This window comes from Cannabis sativa, unplaced genomic scaffold, assembly GCF_029168945.1.
Source record: "Cannabis sativa cultivar Pink pepper isolate KNU-18-1 unplaced genomic scaffold, ASM2916894v1 Contig3, whole genome shotgun sequence".
Taxonomy (NCBI): domain Eukaryota; kingdom Viridiplantae; phylum Streptophyta; class Magnoliopsida; order Rosales; family Cannabaceae; genus Cannabis; species Cannabis sativa.
The window spans coordinates 5,357,044-5,381,251 of NW_026870039.1; the positions used below are offsets into that span (position 1 = coordinate 5,357,044).

Here is a 24,208-nt window from a genome sequence, read left to right on the forward strand (position 1 = left end):
GCTAGCCATTCCGGATAGTATACGTCGCGGATCATGCCGTTGGTCAGAAGCTTATCCACCTCTTTCTCTAGAGCCTCGGCTTTCACCGAGTCGAGAGTGCGTCGCTTTTGTTGGACTGGTGGCATGTCCGGATTGACGTTGAGGATGTGGGTGATGACGTGGGGACTTATGCCAGTCATGTCCTCTTGGCGCCATGCAAAAATGTTGATGGCGCCCTTCAGTATTTTTATTATTTTTTCTTTTTCCTCCGGATCTAGGCTCCTTCCCAGCCGGAGTACTTTGGTGGAGTCGAGGTCGCACACTGATATTTCCTCGACATCCTCCATTGGTTCCACAATTTTTTCGGACCCCACCCGGGGATCCAACTCATCTTCTTCAGCCACTTCTGGCTCAATGGTTTCCCAGACCATCAGCACGGGCAGGTGGGTTGCAACATTGTAACATTGCCTTGCTTCCCCCTGGTTTCCTCTCACCGTCCCGATTCCAGCTTCCTGGGTAGGGAACTTTAAGCACAGGTGCCGAATGGACGTGACTGCGCCAAAATCTACCAAGGCTCTACGGCTTTCACGAGGATCGCGTTGTAAGCGGTCAGGCAGTCCACCACCACAAAAGTGCAGTACTTGAATGTGCTCTGGGGGGTGTCCAGACACAAGGTGACTGGGAGTCTTACTTTTCCCATTGGGATAAGCGTCGTTCCATTAAACCCTGTGAGTTGGGAACCACTGGGTGAGAGGTCTCGATCCGTCAGGCCTATTACAGTGAAGGCCTCCTTGAAGAGTAGATTCACGGAACTTCCGTTGTCAATCAAGACTCTGGCCACCACTTTATTAGCGATGGGGGTCTCTATGACCAACGGGTCATGGTGAGGGAAGCGCACCGTACTGGCATCTTCTTCCGTGAACGTGATGGGTTGATCCATCAGCCGGGGCCTCTGAGCTGGGAGTTGAGTGACCTCCCAAACCTCATTGTGTTTTACGGCCCTAGCATACCGCTTTAGCTCTTTGCGGGTAGTTCCTCCAATATGAGGACCTCTGGAGATCATGGCTACCCTCCCGTTGGGTCTGGGCGGCAGACCGGGGATGTGCTGGGCATCGCCCGCAGGAGCAGCTAGAGCCAATACTCCTGCTGCACCCCCCAGTGTTCCCTGGGGCACAACCCCTGTCGCCTGGCCCGGATTGAGGTGAGGCAGCCTATTCTTGATCCACTCATAGAGGTGGCCCAATCAGATCAGGTTTTCAATCTCGTCTTTGAGATTCTTGCATTCGTTGGTGCTATGACCAATGTCGTTGTGGTACTCGCATCTTTTGCTTGGATCCCTCCGGGAGCTATCTTTGTACAAGGGATGTGGTCTCCGGTAGTGCGTATTTTGCCTAGTAGCAAAGTACACTCGCTCTTGGGAGTCCGTCAGCTCCGTGTACTGGGTGTACTGGGGAGTGTACCCCCTTTTTTGACGCTTCTCCCCCGTCCGGGTGCTGCCTTTGGAGGATCTTTTGCTCCTCGAGCCCTGAGAAGGGCCTGCCAGGCTAGCGGTTGGAGCGGAGTGCGAGGGAGCTTGTCCCTTTATCCCCGAGGGATTTCCAAAATGAGATGATGCGGGCGCCAAGGGTTGGCCTTGACTATATCCGGGGGTGGCAGAGAACTGTATGCCGCTTATTGGTGGAGCCGTGGTCGGGACTGTACCCGAGGGCGGTGCTCCGGGCATGTACACTGCTATCCCGGTGGGATAGTATCCTCCATAGGCCACTATCTGGGCCTCTTCAAGGTTGATATATTTTTGGACTCTCTTCTGGAAGTCCTGAAGGCTAGCAGCCCCCTCTTGTTGTAGTTCGTTCCAGAAGGGAGTTCCTGTACGGATGCCAGCCTGGAGAAGCGCAAGCTGTTGGCCGTCATCAACTTTCTTGGTCTTCGAGGCTTCCTCTCGGAACCTCTTTATATAATTTTTCAAGGTCTCGGTGGGCAGTTGCTTGATGTTAGTCAAGGCACTGACCTCCAGATTGACCTTTCTTGCGGCGACAAACTGTCTCCGGAAGTTGGTCTGTAACTTGTTCCAACAGCCCACAGATCCTGGTTCCAGCTTCTTGAACCATTCCTCCGCGGACCCACTTAAAGTAAGCGGGAAGCACAGACATTTTGCGTCATTGCTGACTCTCATGACCGTCATGACACGGTTAAACCGCGACAAGTGGTCGCTTGGATCGGAGTTCCCGGTATAAGCTGCCATTTCGGGCATCTTTAAGTTCTTGGGGAGCTCGACCTCCAGGATGTGCTTAGCACATGGCTCCCGGTCCTCGCAGTCTGAGTCAGAGTCATCCCCTTTTTGTCTTCGGGAGACTCGGGCAATGTCTTTTCGAAGTATGGCGAGTTCCGCCATAATTCCTTCATTCAACGTACCCGTGGAGACCGCGGGCCCGTATCTTTTTTGGTCAAGGTGATCCCGGAGGTCACCTTGATTCCCATTGATTTGATTTCTCAAATCAACGGGAGGACATCTCTGTCCTTTTCTTCCTCTACCTCCGGGCTGCTGGTGCAGGGAAATGCTTTTCCGGTCCTCTCGATCCTGAGGGCCAAGACTCCTTTTTTGGAGCTTGCCCCTCTGCGGATCTTTCCCTTTAGGGAAATCTGAGCGGACCTTTCGCGGATCCTGCGCCTTTTTCTTTCGCCCAGGGGTAGAGGTAGGGTTTTTCTTTTGGTACCCTTCAGCGGGATACCTTATGGGGCTAGGCTCCCTAGACTTTTGCTGTTGGGTACTAGGCGAGGATTCCTCTGGTTCCTTGCCGAGTCCAGCAGTCATTGCCTTGGGATGCACGTGGATGCCAGCCGCCTCCATGGCCTTTTGCATGGCCAGCATCACTTCTTGCATTTTTTGGTTTTGTGCTTTTTGGGCTTCGATCTCGGCTTCGTGATTGATAGCTTTTTGCCTGAGAAGCATCAACTCTGAGTAGCTACCTTCATCATAGGCATACTCATCAAGGTTTCCCTCGCAGTCATCATCAGGAATTCCTTTCTTCTTCTTTCTCAGAACCCTCAGCCGCTCTTGAGGCTACATCTTCCTCATTTGGATCTTGAGCATCTTCTAGTGGGCGAGGTTGACGAGTACTTCTGGTCTCCACCATTCTTGTGAAGTGAAGTGTATGATTGCAGTAGCTTTCTTCAGCTCTCAATGAAAGCACCAAAATGTTGACCGAGGTTTTCGGCAACCGATAAAATATTATAAGATTATAGAGCTGTAAGAAAATTAGAGAAGGATTTTTACGTGGTTGGGGCGTTGATGAGCCTTAGTCCACGAGTCCATCTTATTTATGGATGTATTTAATACAGAGAATGAATTTGGTGAGTGTTTCACTCTTATAAATACAGAGAATGTTCTTGGTGAGTGTTTACTCTTCTTGCTCTTGTGCAAACCAAGATTCTCGACCCCATTTAATGAGCTTTGAGGGGGTATTTATAGTGTTTTTGGTGGGGTGATCCACAGAACTATTGTACAAGTGTATCTGTAAGTATCCATAAAGTTGGACATTCCCAATGAATATACCATGAGTAATGCATGGTCAAATCCCTAGGTGCTGTAGGGCTTTTATGTGGAATGTCCTTATTGTCTTTTGACTGATGTGACTCTTCACAGTGTAGTCGTCGATAGACTTAAATGATCATTACTTTGTAGCTGCAGGTTGGGGGTTGTGCCGTCAGACTTTATTGTGTGTAGCAGTCCCAACACGCTTCCTCCCATGCGGCATTAAATGTGACTTGATTGTTCAGGGGAAGCCTGACACCTCGCGGAGATGCCTTAGCGTTACTTGGGCTTCTGGGAGCATATGGGACTCCCTATGCCTTCTCCGGGAGGCATGTCCCGAATGCTGCCTTATTACATAAAGACTTAGCACATAGTTTGAATGTTAAGTTGTTTGATCCACGCGTCCTTGTCTGGTTGGTCCACATATATTGGGCAAAATCAGGGGCAACAACAACAATAATAATAATAATAATGGTGAGTGTTATAAAAATGAAAGGACAACATTGATAATAAATAAAGACAGTTAATTAATATTTAATTCTTAAAATTTAATATTTATATTGGTATTTTTTTATTAATAATAAAAAAAGATACACATTGAAAAAATATATATATCTATCAAATTATTTATTTTAAGGATCAATGATATTTTTATAACTGTCAACACTAATAATAATAATAATAATAATAATAATAATAATAATAATAATAATAATAATAATAATAATAACTAATGTAAGTTGCGTTTTCATTTTTTTATGTTTTTGTAATATATAGATAAATATAGATCAATATTTATGTTAGTTAAAAATTTAAATAATTAATATTACACAAGTAAAAATATAATTGATTATAAAGTTATAATAATATGATGTTAAAATTAAATTATAAACCTTTTCAAGATTTTCTATAAAAAAAAATACACTAAAATATAATCACTAAACAAATAAATTTAAAGACAAAAAATATAAGATATGTTACTTCATTACATTAATACATAATCATTCTCTAGGCTGTTAATACGTTATATATGAATTTATCAATAGATAAATATTGAGTAATAATTTTATTTTTTAAATTATAGAGTACATCACCACCTTTAAATTATAAATATTTATTTACGTGGACCAATAAAATTGTGATATTCCACCATGGCAGTTAACAGCTAAAAATAGATGGAAGTGTTAAACTGCTAGCAGAACACAAGTTTAGGAGGTTTTACCACTAGAATTTAGAATTGGGGGTTAGTTGCAAAAATTTGGCCACTTAAGGAGGTTATGCCGCAAAATTACCCTTCAAAATAATATACGTGTATAGTAAAAAAAGGTATTTAGAAATATTAGAAAAACATCTCTAATTAATTAAGTAATAAATAATATATTATAATTTAAATTTTAAAAATCTCTCTAAAAAAGGTCTACCCATAATAATTTCATACTATTTCATATTTATTTGTAATTTTTTTTCATTCCCCTAAACTCAACCTTTTTAAAAAATATGTTTCTTTTATTGTTATAAAGTATTTTTTTTTTACCAACATAAATAATGATACAAATAGTTGAAAGATAGTCTGGTCTCATCAAAATGGATGGCAATTTGTGTTCATGGGTCATGTTCGTGTTGTGTCAACAAATGTATTACAAGTATATGCTAAACACAACCCATTTAATATTGTGTCAAAAAATAAAATTCAAATACGATTCATGTAACCCGTTTATAAATGGTGGAGTGAGATACTAATGGATTTACAATAATGAGTTTGAATATAATGACAACTATAAATAAGATACGGTGATAACAACGATTTTGAATTAACGTAGTCCCGACTATAAGATAATGATACAACACTTCTGAAATTACATAGTCATTTTTTTATTGATTTATTGATTATTTTTTTTAAGCCTTGTGTAAGGATTCTTTAAAGTTTCTTTTTATTATAATGTTTGAAGATATATTTTTATTTCATTTATTTATTAAATAAAAATTGTATGATAATTTTTATTTTATTTTACATTTTTTAGGCCTCAATTTTATGTAAGGATTCTTCAATTTTTTTTTATTTTAATGTTTGAAGATATATCTTTATTTTATTTATTTATTAAATAAAAAATTATATGATAATTTTTATTTTATTTTTACATTTCTGAATGAAAAAATTAGTCAAATAGTTAGTCATATTATTAAAAAAAATATCAAAATATAAACGCAGGTTAGACGACGTCGTGTAATTGCAATGTGAAATACTATACAAAGCTTTGTTTCCCTCTAAAAAAAATTAGTCTCCCTCCAAATTTCAACTCCAAAGTGGTCAAGTCCCCAACCTAAAAAGAAAAAAAGACGACACAGAGATTTCATACTTAAAAAATATAAACTCGGAGCTCCGACTCCATTGTTGCACCATCGCCATGTCAAATCGCCAAGATGATCTCGACCTTCTTCTTTCTCTTCAAGACCGCGTTTTGGAAACTCCCCCTGCTTCTCCTTCTCGCCCCCATTCCCCCGGTAAAGTTTTCTATTTTTTTTTTCTTTTCTTTCCAACTTACTTGAACAATTGCTCATTTTCGCTCTCTATTCATGGATACTAATGAGATTCTCACTCTCTCTCTCTCTCTCTCTATATATATATATATATGTATATATATATATTTGTTTCAATAGAGTATTGCTCAGATGAGGGACCTCCGAGCCGAAAAGGACAGGCGGACATGTCCGTGTTTAGGGAAGCTGTTCTAGATTGTCTTGACTACGAGCCCGATCATATACAAAAGGCTTCAAAATCAAGCCAGACAAAGCTCTGTAATGAACCCGGGGTCGAGAGGTTTTCGGGTCTACGAATTAGGTACATTTCTTTTTCTTTGTTCCTTCTTGATTAGTACAAATCTAGGTAAAACTAAAACCCTTTTCAATCATGCCTTTTTAATTGTTCAGGAATGAGTCAGTGACCCCTGCCGAGCTTAAGAACCATTTCTCAGACATTCGTTTCGTTCGGTTATCAACTATAAAGTATGTAATAGCTCTTAATAGACAGACATGTTTGCATTTTTATTTCTGTCATTAGTGCTCTTTAGCTACTTGAAGAAGCAAAATCTGTGTTGGGGATTCCTTTCCCTAATAAAAAGTATATAGAAAAGGGAAGAAAGTTTGTATGTTTTGACTAAGCAATTATTATTATTTATAGGAATCTGTTGATAGGGGATACTCTTTCTGGGTGTTGGGCAACTGTTGGAGTATTGACTGAGAAGGGAAATCCAAGGACTAGCTCAACAGGGAAGAGCTATTGTATATGGAAAATCGGGTGTTTGGATGAAACTACTGTTTCATTATTCTTGTTTGGTGATGCTTACATAAAACTCAGCAAAGAGCAAGCTGGAACTGTGTTTGCTCTATTTAATTGTACTGTCCGCAAAGATTCTATGGTATTAGATTGTATGCTGATGTTTATTTGTTTTTGTTTCTCTTATAAATGTTTCGAAATGTCAGCACATTCTGTGTTTGTTTATTATGCTTTCAGGGTCAGGGTTTCTCTTTGAGTCTGTATTCACCTAAACAAGTCTTGAAGATTGGTACTTCAGTTGATTATGGAGTTTGTAATGGGAAGAGGAATGATGGAGTTGCTTGTACATCAGTCATAAACAAGTAGGCCATATTTATTTTAGGCAAAAGGAAATATGTTGTATATAAAATATGCTCATTACAATAAGTTCTGAACTCTTGTGACTATTACAAGCAATATTCTTATTCTCTTTTTGATAATGAACATGTTTGAAGAAATACTTATGAGGATCGGTATGAAAATTATCATGTGCAGTGACATATTCGAGAAAAAAATAATTGTGTGCAACATATTGATTTTGTTTGTGGCTTAAATATCGAATTTCTTTTTCTGCAGACGTCGTGGGAAATATTGTAAATTTCATAAATCGGTAAGCATGACTCTGCAATGCCACAATTTTCTTTTCGAACAATGTTGCTAAACTGATACTCTTCATGCTACAATTTAACAGAAAGAATCACAAAAGTATACCACCATGCGAAGTGAGCTCAAGGGAGGGTAAGTGATGAATGTACAGAGCATAGTTGATTGCATAATCCACTCTTCGTATACTTGATACATTTTTTGCAATCTTAGTTTGATGAAGCCTTTCATATCTTGTACACAGGAACATCAGAACAGCGTTTAGGGATCCACCCAGATCGGAAGGGATATACATGGTTGATCCACTGGCTGATAAAACAAATTCAAGAAAACCCAAGCAACCTATGAAACTATTGTCTGTTGAAGGACTCAAAAAGGCATTGAGGTTTGTCATTGGTGGTAATCCATTGAAAAGAAAATTACTTTAGTGAAATGTTTATGTTTTGGCAATTTGTTTGCTCATTTGTTGCAGTAAACAGTAATGCAGGTAAAGTGACAACAAATTCGTACTCGCAAGGAATAAGATTTCTTACAGAGATCACAGGTCAGAATCCTAAACTTTTAGCTCTTGCTGGAGTACCTTTTGTGAGCTTTTTCTTTTTTCCCCGAGATAATTAAGGATTATGTGGCGTCTTTTTTATTGCAGGGAAAGCAGGAAGCAATAACATAAAGAAGGAATCAGCTATGCAAAACCAAGAATGCAATAGCTTTCAGAAGAGGTAATTCAAGGTTCTTTTTTCTGCTGTCTGTATCACATTCGTATATGCATGCCAACTTTTAAACCTTTTCACTGATGATTTTGATGTAAGCATTTCTCAGAAAAGCATCTAGTTTGATCACACATTCTTCTGAAGCTATGAGAAATCAACAACTCAATGCAAAAAGAAATAAAACTGAAAAGGAGCAAACTTCAGCAGACAAAACCAAGCAGGGAACAGAAAAGATGATTGAATTAGATTTTGTTAGCTCAGATGAAGAAATGTGAGCCTTAAAGCCATTGGTCCTCATGATCACCTTGCCAATAATGAACATTTTGACTAAGAAAGTAATACGGCAAGGCTGTAAAGATTTTACAGTTCTCTGTCTGATATAACCTTTGGCAACACTTGCTTTACTCAGAAGATACAACTCAATGGAGCTAGTGCCTCTTAGATTGGAGTCAGCCAGGCATATTGTTATTTCACTCCCTCAATATGGTACCGATTTTCCAAGACAAACCAATTTGGAGGGTTGTTAAGAGCTATCTGATTTAGTCACTAGCACAAATAAGAAATTGCAAGATTTATATGTGACAGTTACTATCGTATATTATTCTTGTGAGCGAGGATGTTATTTGCTCTAGTGTTGGACTAATAATGTTCTAGTTGGACTCAAACAGTCAGCCTCAGGGCATACCATAATCGAAATTGACACTTGGGTATGTGCAGCGTACTGTTTTACCTATTAGTTATTGATTAATTTATTTGGCTTAGGACTTAGTCATGCAAAATTTTATCATTATACCAACAAAACTCTCATTTTTATTCCTCTGATCTCAATTTTCCAATCAGCAATTGAGAAGGTTGATATGTATACTTGTCAGTTTAATTACTAATTAGGATTAGTGGACAGTTATAAAAATACTAATGTAACTTATAAGCAGGGGAAGCTGTTGAAAAAAAAGGCTTATACAATTGAAGAAAGAGCAAAATCAAGGACAATAACATGGGCTTGTAGTTGGTAATCAGTCAATAATTTTTGGCGTATTTTACTCAAAATTTAAGTTGACTAACAAGGTTTGTAGGTGCACCCAAGAGATTACTTGTTTGGGTGGAATTGGGCCATTCGGCAGTCATGGCAGCAGAGGACGAACCATCGGAAGCCATCTCCGCCTTGCTACAGCGCTATACTGCCGTCTTTGAGGAGCCACGGTCTCTACCACCACCACGACAACATGACCATGCCATCACCTTACGACCGGATGCTGCACCAGTTAGTGTTCGGCCGTATCGATATCCTCAGATCACAAAGGATGAGATTGAGCGGTTGATTGACCAAATGAAAGGCGCCAAGATCATTCAAGATAGCAACAGCCCGTTTTCTAGCCCGGTCTTGTTAGTCAAAAAGAAGGACGGTAGTTGGCGGTTCTGTGTGGACTACCGTGCACTTAATCGAGCCACCATTCCAGATAAGTTTCCTATACCGGTCATTGATGAACTCTTGGATGAATTACATGGTGCTCAAGTGTTCTCTAAAATTGATCTGCGCTCAGGTTATCATCAAATCAGAGTTAGACCTGAAGATGTTCACAAGACGGCCTTTCGCACTCATGAAGGTCATTATGAGTTTTTGGTCATGCCGTTTGGTCTTACTAATGCTCCTGCCACCTTCCAATCTCAGATGAACGCACTTTTCAAGCCTTGGCTGCGTGAATGTGTTTTGGTATTCTTTGATGACATTCTGGTTTATAGCCCTGACGAAGCTACACACATCCGACACCTAGAGCTTGTGCTTCAAACTCTCCTCAAGCATCAGTTTTTTGCTAATAAAAAGAAGTGTTCTTTTGGGCAGCGACGTATTGAGTACTTGGGACATGTAGTGAGTGGCCACGGGGTTGCGGTGGATGATACCAAAATCAAAGCCATGGTGGATTGGCCCCTCCCTACTTCGATTAAAGATTTACGTGGGTTCCTTGGTCTTACAGGATATTACCGCAAGTTTGTCAAGAATTATGGTTCCATTGCTCGACCTCTGACAGATCAATTGAAGAAGGATAGCTTTGCTTGGTCCTCGGCAGCAACCGAAGCTTTTGAGTCTCTCAAAACTGCGATGACTACGGTCCCCGTGTTAGCCCTTCCCGATTTTGCCAAGCCATTTGTGGTTGAAGCGGATGCCTCCGGATATGGGTTAGGAGCAGTTTTGATGCAAGAAGGGCGGCCTATTGCTTACTTCAGTCAGATTCTGAAACCGCGAGCTCAACTTAAGTCCATCTATGAGAAGGAATTAATGGCCATTGTATTGGCGGTGCTGAAGTGGAGGCCATACTTGCTTGGTCGCCGTTTTATTGTCCGTACCGATCAACAAAGCTTGAAGTTCCTCTTGGAACAACGATTGGTCACTCCGGAACATCAGAAATGGTTGGTCAAACTTCTGGGGTATGATTTTGATATCCACTATCGACCGGGAGTGGGTAACCGAGCTGCGGATGCCTTGTCTAGAGTGCAGCCTCTAGAATGCTCGCTCCTTACTACTACCACTTGGTTGGATTGGACGGTGGTTGAACAGGAAATTAAGCAAGATCCTTTCCTCTCTCGAGTAGTGGCAGATTTGGAACAAGGAAAGGATGTCTTGGGTTTTACATTCGAGAAACAGCGTCTGTTGTATCGGAGACGACTTGTTTTGGCCGCCACATCATCCTTGATTCCACATTTCCTTCGGGAATACCATAGCTCTCCAATCGGTGGTCATTCGGGAGAGTATCGGACTTACCTTCGCCTTCGGGGAGATGTTTACTGGGTTGGTATGAAAGCGCAAGTGGGGAATTTCGTGCGCGCTTGTGAAGTGTGCCAACGGAACAAGCACTTGGCCAGGTCACCGGGGGGTCTCTTGCAGCCTTTGGATCTTCCCGCACAGGTTTGGGAGGACTTGACTATGGACTTTATTGAGGGGTTGCCAAAATCGGAAGGTGTTGACACGATCTTAGTGGTTGTGGATCGTTTGAGCAAATACAGTCACTTTATTGCCCTCAAACACCCTTTCACAGCTCGCACAGTTGCTGAAGCCTTCCTTCATCAAGTGGTCAGGTTACATGGGGTTCCTCGGACCATTGTCTCGGATCGTGATCGTGTCTTTCTCAGTCATTTCTGGGCTGAGCTGTTCCGCCTCCAGGGCACTGAACTCCGCCATAGCACTGCCTACCACCCGCAAACTGATGGCCAATCCGAGGTGGTAAACCGTTGCCTTGAGACTTATCTTCGTTGTTTAGCTTCTGATCGACCTAAGGCATGGGCCAAGTGGTTGTCTTGGGCAGAGTACTGGTACAATACTACTTTCCACTCCTCCTTGGGGTGTACTCCATTCAAGGTGTTATATGGGCGTGATCCACCGGCATTAATTCGGTATTCTGAGGGATCCACTTCTGTCTTGGCCCTGGAGCAGTATTTGGAAGAACGAGATGGGTTTCTGGATGATCTCAAAATGCACTTGTTGCGTGCTCAACACAAAATGAAGGCAGCAGCTGATTCTTCTCGTCGACATGTTGAGTTTGAAGTTGGCGATCGAGTCTTCCTTAAGCTAAGGCCTTATCGACAGAAATCCTTAGCCCTCCGCAAGAATGAGAAGCTAGCTGCTCGTTTCTATGGGCCCTTTACTGTTCTGAAAAGGATTGGTGCCGTCGCTTATCATTTGGACCTTCCCACATCATCAGCGGTTCACCCCGTCTTCCATGTGTCCCAACTCCGTGCGGCGGTTGGTTCAGCTCACTCGTCCCCTACCATACCTCCTACATTGACTGCTGATTTGGAGTTGTTGGTCGAACCTGCGGAACTTTTGAATGTGCGACAACGGCCTACACCTACGGGAGCTCCTATAGAAGTGTTGATTCGTTGGAAAGATTTGCCTCTTTTCGAAGCTACTTGGGAGAAGTTTGACACCATTGCCACCCAGTTTCCAGATTTTAACCTTGGGGACAAGGTTCGGGATTTTGGGGGGGGTAATGATACGAATGTGAGGCCTCCTATTAAGTTTACTTATGCTAGAAGGGGTAAGCAAGGTAAAGTGGCTTAGGAGGGGGTATTTTGGTAATTGTCTTTAGTAGTGAGCTACCTTTTGTATGGGAATGGATTGTGTTTTTCAGTTATGCATTTTGTAATAGAGTATTCTCTACTGCATCAGGAGAGAGCTACCTTAGCTCTCTGCCGAGTGTGGAAGAGTCTCTCATAGTGTTTCAATTCAATAATAGCTCACCATTTGAATCTTACTTGCTGTGTTTTTGGTCTGTTGAGTAATACTGCTGCTGGAATACTGTTTTGTTGCTGCTGGTTGTTGTATTTGAGTTGCAGGTGCTCATCAAAATGGTGGTATTAGTCACCTAAACTATAGGCCAGGTGGTGAAGGTTGGTGTTCATCATTATATATTTTAACATAAGAAAATGCAGCAATTTCTATGCTCCAATTCAACATAAAATAATGAGTGAGTGGGTGAGGTGATGGTCGTGGTGGTGGTGCATTTGGTTTTTCTGCTAAAGAAATAACTTATATGCATTTATTTAATAGATTAGAAATTGACTGTAATTGAAATGAGATTGTAAGTACTAAGTAGTAGTATGGAGAGGTTCTTGATCATCCGTGGATTGATTATGCACATGGGAGTTGGTATAATAAACCTTATGTTTTCTATTTGTATGTAACTGGAAACGAATCATAACTATTGAAATTTACTTTGGAATCTTCTTATGTGTCAAGAGATTCAAGATAGAAAATTTTGAAGCTACATTGATAGGGACTGCGGATCCATTGTTTTAGGCACAAAAAACATGAGTAGATTTGTAGTTTCCTTGGCATATTATTAGGCCAGTAATGGTAACTACACAACATATTACATTAATGCATAACGTTTTAATAATGATCCAGACTAAAAAAATGTAAACCTCTTTATATAAATATTTATATTATATATTTATGGGTGACTATTCAATGGTTATGTAATAGCAGGTTACTAATAGGTAAACTTTTCTTTTTTAGATTTAATTAATTATAATTAACTATTTTCTTAAAATAATTAATTAAATAGACATTCCTTTTTTAAAATTATTTAATTATAATTAACTATTTTCTTAAAATAATTAATTAAATATTTAACAAGACCTCTTTTAGCAATTAATATTTATATTTAAATCCTTACTTGACTTATTTTAATAATTAAACCATTTAATTATAATATTTACAATAAAATTTATTTTTTTTACAAAAATTAAACTTCTTTTGACACAAATTAAAATTCTCTTCTTATAAAAAATTATCAAATAATTAATTATTTTTAAATGATATTTAATTATTTTGTTACAATTATATGAACTAAGTATGAGGCCTCAAGCTAATTAATCGATAACAAGTGCAGCCATTTTTTTTCTAAAAAATCCTTCAACTTATTTCATTTTTTACTTTTTAAATATTTAAATAAAAAAATTAAATAATTATGTGTAATAATTTAAAATTAAGATTACAAGTATAATAAAATTTAAATTATGAAATTATATGTGTATAATTTTAAATTATAAAAAGTTTTGCTATAAAATTTTAAATAATTTAAGTATAAAAAAATAAATTGCTAAAAGATCCTTATATAGTAATAAATTGCAAAAAATTAATTAATAATTATAATTAATTTAATTTTAAAATATAATTAATCTTAATTAAAGTTTTATAAGGAAATAAATGATTAGGTTACTTTCAGGTTACAAGTTATTTATTATTTATTTTTATTTAATTTCCAAAATAATCACAACCATTTAATAGTAATCCAATGGCTTAAAAAAATGTAACCATGATGGTTACAATAAAAATGTAACCATTGAAACCTCTTCCATATATTTATATATATAATACTTTTTAATGGGTATTCATTGATGGTTATTAAAAAAATTTAACTATAAATATTAATTTTAAAAATATTAAATAATTAGATTTTAATCTTTAGTAATAATTTTTTTTTTGAATTTTTATGTTTAATTTAATTAGTTAATTATAAAAAATATCAGAAAATATTTTTTTTTATACTATATCAAAAGCATATTTGTATAACCAATATAAAATTCAATTCAATTTTTTTATCTTTATTTTTTTTGTCGAATAACTTTTTTTTTTTAAATTTTTTTTAGCTTATGGAATAACCTCAGGCCAAATAATGTAAAAATAATTTTATTTAAATAAATAAAAAAATTAAACATAACAACTCAAATTTTCCTAATGATACCCATTTATTTATCTTTCATGTAATATTCATTATATACAATTTCATATATAAATATATATTTCAACGTGGACAAATTGTTAGGTCATTGTTTTCATGAAAGCAACATACACAATAATATACTCACTTTTACAGATTTAAGAGATGACAATACCAATAGATAAAGTAATGAACTAGCTAAACATAAACTCAATAAAAAGCTTTGTTGTGTTAGGAACTATAAAAATTTAGTGTTTAATAGTACTCATTATTAGGAAGTTAAGTGTTAAAGAGAAGTGATATGAAAACAAGTGAAAGAAGTTTAGGGTATGTACTATGTAGTAGTCTTTCGGTACACTCCTTTCTGATAGACCAAGAATATTTATTATGTGGGGAGTTCATTATTGTGAAAAATATTTATGCTTACCTTTTTAAATTAATTTATTTAATTTTGTAGGGTTTTTTTTTTTTTTTTTTTTATCATTTTGTAATATATTTATTAAATTAGAAGAAAAATATTTAATTTTTTAATATTTCTTTTACTGGGGCTACAATACCCACAGCCAACAAGATGAGTGTATTCTGATTATAATCGTGTATGTTGTAATATTATTTAAAATCTTTACACAATTTTAAAAAATTTTAAATAAGTTATTGTCTAAAAAATATGGTTCAAAAAAGTTACTTACTATGCGTGTTATAAAAAACAGTCAAGGGCGCAATAAAAAATATTTAAATTTAATTTTTAGTATTATAAATTTTATAATTTTTTAAAAAATCTATAAGTTGTCTTAAATAACTAAATGTACGTGAAAACAATTCAACTAAATTTTTTTTAGATGTTAAAACAAATAAGATAAGAAATAAATCAAAACAAACCTTTGAGTGTGGTAAATTTTTTCAAGAAGTTTGTTTTATTTTATTTATATTTCTATCAACTATGACTTCGTACATGAGATGAGTTATTAGTGACTAAATATGTTGTAATCTTAAATGTTTTCAATGACTTGACTATGATGGGTAGTTGGAGATGGTAATAACAACTCAACCACCAAGGCCAATTTGCACTAAAAGATTGGTCAATAAACTCAACTCAAAACTAAAGCCAAAGGGCCACCAGGCTAGCTAACAGTAACCATTAACCAAACCAAGTTGTTCGTTCATTCATTCATTCATTCATTTCATGCATATGATTTGTATATTTATTCTCTCTTTAGTTGACACAACACAATTTTCTTTTCCTTCAAAGCAAAGGCTCTCTCTCTCTCTCTCTCTCTCTCTCTCTCTCTCTCTCTCTCTCTCTCTCTCTCTCTCTCTCTCTCTCTCTCTCTCTCTCTCTCTCTCTCTCTCCATCCCCACATCTGGATAACATATTTATATCATATCATATCATCAGACATCAATGTTAAGTTTGGACCATATCTTTCCTTCTTAATGAAGGCAATCTCAATCTCATTATTTAAATTTAAAGCCAACTTTTCTTTCTTCAGACGACAAAATTTCTCGCCAATTAGAATAACAACCATATAATCTTGTAATTCAACCCTAATGAGAGTAATTTGCAAAATTAGTTAGTACTAACAAAATTTAACTTTGGAAGAACAATTAATTAATTAAAAGAAATTGTTAACTCCCTCCCAAAAGTTGTCATCTTTTTGCATTTTAGTCAATATTATATTAGGTTGGCAATTTTCTATAGTGTTATCTCTTGCTGTATCTTCTAGGGCTGTACAAAAAATTTTGTAAACCGCCCAAACCGAATAATTCGCCCAAACCGAACCGAAGAAACCGATAAAAATTACAAACCGAAATAACTCGAAAAAATTACAAACCGCCCAATCTGATAATTGGGCGGGTTGAAAATAGGTCCAACCCGCCCAATTAAACTGACCAACCCGACCAACCCGATTTTGCACATTTAATTTTTTTTTTAACTTTTTAGTTTTTATTATATATAACATAAATGATTAAATATATAATAATATAAAGTTATATACTTAATTACTAGTTTTAAAGTCATATATATGATGTTATACTTTGATGGAATGTGATATTTTTAATTGAATAATTATCTTTTTTACCCCCTGTACTTATGACACTATACTATTATGCCCCTTAATCTATTCAGCTTGTTACAAATAGTCCTTGTATAATTTTATATACATACATTTAGTCCTTCTGTTTATTTTGTTTAAAAATACCGTTTGTATTGATGATGTGGTATTATAACAAAAGATAGAGTAGTAATTTCATCTCTTTTTAGAGAGAAAATTGACTATGAGGTGGCATAATAACTGACAATGAAAGGTGATTAAAAAATGATTTCATAACCTTTTAAAAAAGTTTAATAAAAATAATTTTATTAAAATAATTCCAATCATTTTTTAGCAGTTCAAATTAGAAAAAGGTGTAAAATTAGGATTCTACAGTATTTGAAGAGATGGATATCACTAGAAAGAACATGAGATTTTTGGAAAATTAAGGTAATGATATTCTATTTATTGGGATGTTATTTTTCATTTTTTTTTCCTGTGATTGTAATTTTTATGACTTGTAATTTATTTTCCTAATGGTATATAATTTTTCAAATACTATCTATGTATAATGCCACATTATTAATTTAACAGTCAACTTTAGTCAATTTTAACAGAATTAGATAGAAGGATTATACTATTCCAACTGATATATTTTAGGAGGTATTTTTAACTACACTTATAAATTAAGGGGCATCATAGTATAGTGTCATAAGTACAGGGACTAAAAAAGCTAATTATTCTTTTTAATTTATCTTTTTAATTTTTATTGATTTTGACTTTAAAACTATATAAAAAAAAAAAAGTTTGGCCGGTTTGGGCGGGTTAACCCGACCAAACTGCCCAAACCGTTGGTCGGTTTATAGATTATTGTTTTTATATTGGGCGGGTTGCACTTAAATTTTAGCAACCCGAACTTTAGATTGGGTTAGAAAATATATAGGATAAACCGCCCAAACCGACCGATGTACAGGCCTAGTATCTTCAATTATCATAGAAAATACCAAGATTTAAGTGATCCAATTACAGCATAGCATTCTAAAATCATTGAGACATTATTCCTCTTTTCATTAAACTTCAAAATAAGTATTGCCTAATTGGGTTGGGACAATTTTTTCTTCTTCTTTGTAAAACACATTAATAAAAGGGAAGAGAGATCCGGGACCCTAAAAATTAATGCCATTTTAAAAACTCGAACAAGAAAGCTTTTATTGTCACATGTGTTTGTATTTTTCTCCTTTATTTATTTTCTCTTAGAAAAATCCCCTTAATTCTCTTGAAGTAACACTTAGTATAGTTGACACCCTATTCATTTTTCATTATAGAGAACTTTTAGTATGGTTGTAACTCATTTGTTTTTTTAAACCTTACTCCCTATTTTAGCTAAAAAAATAGGTTAAACCTCACTTCAATTATAGACATGTATATATCCCAATAAAGTTGATTACAGATTTATTATTGTTAATTTGATAGTGAAGATTAAAATGACTAAATTTAGGTGGCGTTTTATTGGGAAGAATAAAAATATAAAAATAGGAATAAAAATAGAATAAAATAAAATTTAAATGTATAAAAAAATTATTAATTTTTTTTTATATTGTATTGGAATGATCATTTCTTCTCTTTCAAAATAGAATAGTCATTTCACTAAAATGATAAAAAAGTCATTCCATTGGAATAATATTCTAATACTTTAAAATGTAACTAAACAAATGATATTTTTTTTTTTCATTCCATTCTATTTCATTACCTCCAACTAAATGTCACCTTAGTGTATTAATTCAGATAATTAAATGCACATCGTTTAAATAAAAGTGATTCTTTATCCAATTCAAATAATCGAGTAGAGAGTTATAGCCGTGTTCAAAAAATTAGACTTTTTGCCACTACCAGGAATTCGGTTAATCGGTTCCCAAACACTTAACCACTTTTCTTGATCTCGATTTACTGATTTAGAAATGGTGAACCAGATTGCCCAGTGGCAGTCTTGTTTTTCTTGTCAAACGGCTATATTTCACCCCGACTCTATATAAACTCGAGTTTTACTTAAAAATTCAAGTTGGCTGAGCATTAATTTCATACACCTAACATATTCGAGTGAGTTTAATAAACTCCCAAGTTTAAAATCCAACAAACACTTTTCACACACTTTGAGTCAAAATTTGTGTTTAATTTTTTAATGTGTGCTTGCTAATCACTCTAGGTTTTCTATTGTATCATCATACTTCTAGAGTGATTTTGCTTGTAATTCCAAACACATTTCTATATTAAAATTGAGGCGAAGTTGAAACCGATTTTGTAAATAACCCGGTTAGAGTGAGATTGTCACTGCAACAATCGGAGAAAGAGGTTGATAGTCCTTTGCAGTGCAAAACTATTATAAGAGGTTTGGAAACACCTTGGTGAAAATTTCCCAGTTGTAAGGGTTAGTCAAGTCCGCTAAGTTGGCTCAATATTGGAACTTAAAACTAGGTCCATAGCTTTAAAGACCAAGGATGTAGGTGGCTTAGTTCTACCATACCTTGTAAAAATCGAGAGTTTACAATTTCTTACCCTTAAATTCTCTACTTTACAAGTTTAATTATTTTCCATACATTATTGCTTGCTTTATTACTTACATTTGTTTGATTAAGAGATTAATTGCATAATTTTATGTTAAAAGTTTTAATTTACTAAAATTAGTTTAAATTTCCAATTCACCCCCTCTTGGAAACATATCTTGGGTTAACAATTGGTATCAGAGCAAAAGCTCATTTATTTGATTAGATTTCACAATCTAGAGCATGATGTTTCCAAGTAATTTCCAAAGTAACATGTTAGAAGTTTTGAGCGCAAATAGTGAACCATACTTCAATGGAGTAAATTTTTCTTACTGGAAAATTAGAATAGAAACTTACCTTCAATCTATGGATTATAATTTGTGGCATATTTTGTCTAGTGATCCTTACATTGCTAAACATGTTATAAATGGTGTAGAAGTTGTTAAGACTTATGAGGCATATGATGAGAACGATAAGAAAATGAATTCTAAAAAGATTTGGGGTCAAATGGTTGATAAAACTTGTTTTGAAGACTTTTTGGAAAAACTGCTTGTTGCAGGAAACGGTTAACTGGTTCCTACATACTTGACAAACTGGTTAATTAGTTCATAGCAGGTAACGATCCCAAGGTCTTTTTTGTCTTTTCAATTGCAATTTTTACCATATCAAAATCCTACCATCAAGTTTCTATTCCCCATTCAGATATTCCAACCCTAAATAGAAGCCTCCAACCCTCTTCTCTGAAATTTTCACTCTCTAGTGCTTCATCTTCAAGAGTAAAGAGGCAAGAATCCTCAATGCAACAAAGGGAACAAAGGTCCAAGGCAAGGAATGATCTCTTCTCCCATGGAAAATATGCAAAAAGATTCAATGAAGACTTCTCACAAAGAGATATTCTAAATGGTAAGCAATGAGATCTCAAAGCTCTTGAGTATGTCAATTTCAATTCTCTTTTTGAACATATGGGATGAAAAACCTTGTTCGAAATTCAAATCAATATCTATCCTAGGCTAGTTAGAGCTTTTTATGCTTGCATTAAAACTCATTGCAATCCATATAGTGTTAAGGGAATCCTCAAAGGGGTAGCATTTGAGTTAACCGTAGACAAGCTTAATAATTTTCTAAATGCACCCAATGATGGCCTCTTGCTTGACCATAAACTCCGCCTTATGAATGATACCACCTTCAATTATAACCTTTTCAATAATAATGTGTGCATAGGTGACAACTTTCGTATAAAACCAAAATGAACCTTCATCATCCTTCAAGGAAAAATCCTCCATGCTTTTATATGCTCTAAACTTGTTCCTAGAAAAGGCCATCAAGATGAAGTAAGTGCAATTGATCAAATAATCCTATACAACATCATCATGAAAGACAACCAAATCAACCTAATCTACCTTATCCTAAAAACCATCAATGAAGTGTATAAGCCTACCCTAAAAGGAGCCTTACCCTATATTTATCTTCTTAGTTACTTGTTCCCACTCATAAGAATCCCAATTGAAGATGAAACTAACATTTATGAACCCAAGGATTCTGACACTCTTGGTGAGATCACATTCAAATTAATGCGCTACAAGTTTAATGAAGTGGAAAAGAAGTGGATTTCTACCAAACAAGGTTCACATGTCCATGAGGAAGCAACTTTGGTCTCAAGTGAAAGTGAAGAAGAAGAGGAAGAAGCCCAAGCTCAAAGCGAAGAGGAAGCCAAAGAAGAAGTGTCGCTAATGCCACAAGTCCCTCACTTTAATATCGAAAAGGCTTTTGCTAACCTTCACACCTCCATTCCTTCCAATTTTAACACCTTGAGAGGTGAAATGAACACTCAATTTTATACTCTCTAAAATGAGATGGCTACCATAAGAAGCGGCATTGCCACTATGTAGAATGACATGGAGTACGAATTTACTGATGCTCAAGAGGAGATGGCACAATGAAGGGCTTGCATGGATCGATTTGGACCTCCACCAAATTAGCCCCTTGCATTTGTTTTTAGCATCTTTTCTCATGTTTATTTGATTTAGTTTATTTGCGTAGGCTTAGTGCCTTTTAGATTTTATGTGTTAGTTTGTTTTGTTTTTATTTTGGATGCTATGTGTTTGAATTTTTATAGTGAATGGTATGCTTTGTTTTATCTTTTTATTTGTCTTTTATATTGTGAATACTGAATTCCTTTGCCACCCTTTCTGATGAATCATATGAGAGGAAAATTTTATGATTATTTTTTTTGGTAACAACCTTAATTTTTTTTGGATATCTAATGTTTTTTAAACTTAAGTATAAAATTGAGTGAGAGTTTACAAAATCATGCAAGGTAAAACTAAAAGATAATTTTTTTTTTTACCATTGCATACATTAAGGGAGAGCTAATCTAATATATCTTGCTTCAATTTTTCTTTTTTCTTTTCAAAATAATCAAATATTTGATATCATCAAAAAGAGGGAGATTGTTAACTCAAACTCTTAGGTCTCCTTGCTTTGATGATTAATAAATATTTGATTATTATTTTTTCTAACGATTTGTTGATTTTATAGCACAATTAAAAGGTAAAATAAATTTGTCTAAGATAAAATTAACTCCAAGGGTAAAATGGTAATTTTACTAAAATTCTCGAAAGTGACTTGAATTGGATTCAAGACTCAAGGAACTCAAGACAAGGCTCCATGAAGATTTATTTATATTTCCTAGTCTTGTATAGTGATTTTCAAGTCCATACTCAAAAAAGTTTTAAGTACAAATTTTGGTTCATTAACTTGTGCGACAAGTTTTCTCACCAAATGATATAAAAATTTTCAATTGACTTTTTAAATCACATATCATTTAACTAAGAGAACAAAATTAGAATTTTTGAAATCAGATAATTGAGTAAAGAGTTATAACCGTTTTAGTTCAAAAAATTGGACTTTTTGCCACTGCCAGGAATTCGGTCGGCCGGTTCCCAAACGGTTAATCTGTTCTCCTAATCTCGATTTAATGATTTAGAAATGGTGAACCAGATTGCCCAGTGGCAGTCTTGTTTTTCATGTGCAACGACTATAAACGATTATATTTCACCCTAACACTATATAAACTCGAGTTTTACTCAAAAATTCAAGTTGGCTGAGCATTAATTTCATACACCTAACATATTCAAGTGAGTTTAATAAACTCTCAAGTTTAAAATCCAACAAACACTTTTCACACACTTTGAGCCAAAATTTGTGTTTAATTTTTTAATGTGTGCTTGCTAATCACTCTAGGTTTTCTATTGTATCATCATACTTCTAGAGTGATTTTGCTTGTAATTCCAAACACATTTCTATATTATGATTGAGGTGAGGTTGGCACCGGTTTCGTAAACAACCCGGTTAGAGTGAGAATGTCATTGCAACAATTCGAGAAAGAGGTTGATAGTCCTTTGCGGTGCAAAACTATTATAAGAGGTTTGGAAACACCTTGGTGATAATTTCCTGGTTGTAAGGGTTAGTCAAGCCCGTTAACTTGGCTCAATATTGGAACTTAAAGCTAGGTCCATAGCTTTAAAGATCAAGGATGTAGGTGGCTTAGTTCTACCATACCTTGTAAAAATCGAGAGTTTACAATTTCTTACCCTTAAATTCTCTACTTTACAAGTTTGATTATTTGCCATACATTATTGCTTGCTTTATTACTTGCATTTGTTTGATTAACATTTTCACCCCCTCTTGGATATTGGTTTCTAAAAATGTCGATAAATATTTTGGTGTTTTAATTGAGAGATGAAGAAAGTAGTGATACCAAAATGGTTGTATACTGCAACCATTGTTGCCACCCAAACCACTGTTGGTAAACCTAGTAATCATGATGGGGATATACGTATGGACGATGTGAACCCTACTACTCAGACAAAAATAAGAGTCAATGGAGACCTGACAGAAGCGACCAATAGTCCTACTAGGAAAACTCAACATACTAAGAAATATATTGACGAAAACCCCATCAATGAAGATCCAGAGGATGATCCCGAGGATGATGATCCAAAAGACGATGAAAAATGAAAAACCAAGTTTTTGCAAATGTCAATAATATATACAAAAATTTAAAACTGTATACGCTTGCAGAAGCAGAATGTAATTCTGCTACTGCAAAAACCAGTTTTGTAGTGACAAAACAAAACATGCAGAATATGAAGAGATTTGTACGTGGTATCAGTGTTCTCCCGAACACTCCTAGTCCACGGGCCCGCGCCCAGAGAATGAAATCAATTAATAAAGTATCAAAATTACAAAGATAATTGACTTAAACAAGTTTAGACTCCCTCTAAAGTATTGCCGCAATCCTTTGTAATCCACTTTATGAATCTGACTTCTGAAACACCTTCAAGCCCGAACTCTCTTCGTCTTTGAAGTGTGAATGCTTACTTCCTCCCGAAGTAAGGCTTCAACAAGTCTTCTCCCGAAGACCAAGTGCTTACTTCCTCCCGAAGTAAGGCTTTATCAAGTCTTCTCCCGAAGACCAATCTCTTGTTCAATCAAGTCGTTCTTCACAAACTCTAGGACAGAGTAAGAACAAAAATATAAAATACTAGAACCTAGATGAACAACTAGGCTCTCACATAACAAAGAGACTCTCCTCACAAATAAGATAAATGCAAAAAAATGAATAATGGAAGAGCTAATTCGAATGGCTGCTCTCTAGGCTCTATTTATAGAACATAGAAACCTTAGAGACAGTCACAAGATCAAATCTATAGCTGTACAAAAACTTTCCTAAGAAAACACGATCTGCAGCATCAGATTCGGAAGCTGACGCAGCAGATCAGACCAGAAACGAGAAACTTGCTATAGTTGGGTCCGATCCTCTATTAATGCTTGATTCCTGCCAAAAACAGATTAGATATTACAATTGAAATCAATAAGGAAAAGACAATAATCAAAGTTTCCTTAAAAAAAGACAACTTTCCATAAGAGAATTGCTTCTCTTACAAGAAGTTTCCAAACAAAGGAAAGTCCAGCTGAAAAGTGCAACTTTCCTAACAAGGAAAAGAGCAACTAAACACCGAAAACACAAGGTAAGAAATCAGGTATGTATGCAAAAGAATCTTACCATAAAAGAAAAAATATTTTGTCAACTAACTTGCCAAAAAAAGACTTTACAAAAAAGACAAAGAAGGGGAATATTATTATGAGCTATACCTTACAGTCGTTGACATGGCTAAAGAACATGCTGAAACTAAAATAAAGTTGGCGGGTCAGGAGGAATTCTCCCATTGAATGGAAGAAACTTTAATCAGATTAGAGGTCAGATTTGAGTTAGGA

General features: G+C 35.7%; 1 protein-coding gene across 1 annotated transcript; it reads left to right on the plus strand.

Annotated features, from left to right (window-relative positions):
* Positions 1-5,722: 5,722 nt before the first annotated feature.
* On the plus strand, positions 5,723-8,847 carry LOC115704790 (uncharacterized). Its single transcript, XM_030632001.2, has 11 exons — positions 5,723-6,013; positions 6,170-6,350; positions 6,440-6,514; positions 6,690-6,927; positions 7,023-7,147; positions 7,401-7,434; positions 7,516-7,562; positions 7,672-7,812; positions 7,907-7,971; positions 8,074-8,146; positions 8,247-8,847. Exons 1-11 carry the CDS (start codon positions 5,917-5,919, stop codon positions 8,410-8,412), a joined length of 1,242 nt encoding a protein of 413 aa, XP_030487861.2. The 5' UTR covers positions 5,723-5,916; the 3' UTR covers positions 8,413-8,847.
* Positions 8,848-24,208: the final 15,361 nt, after the last annotated feature.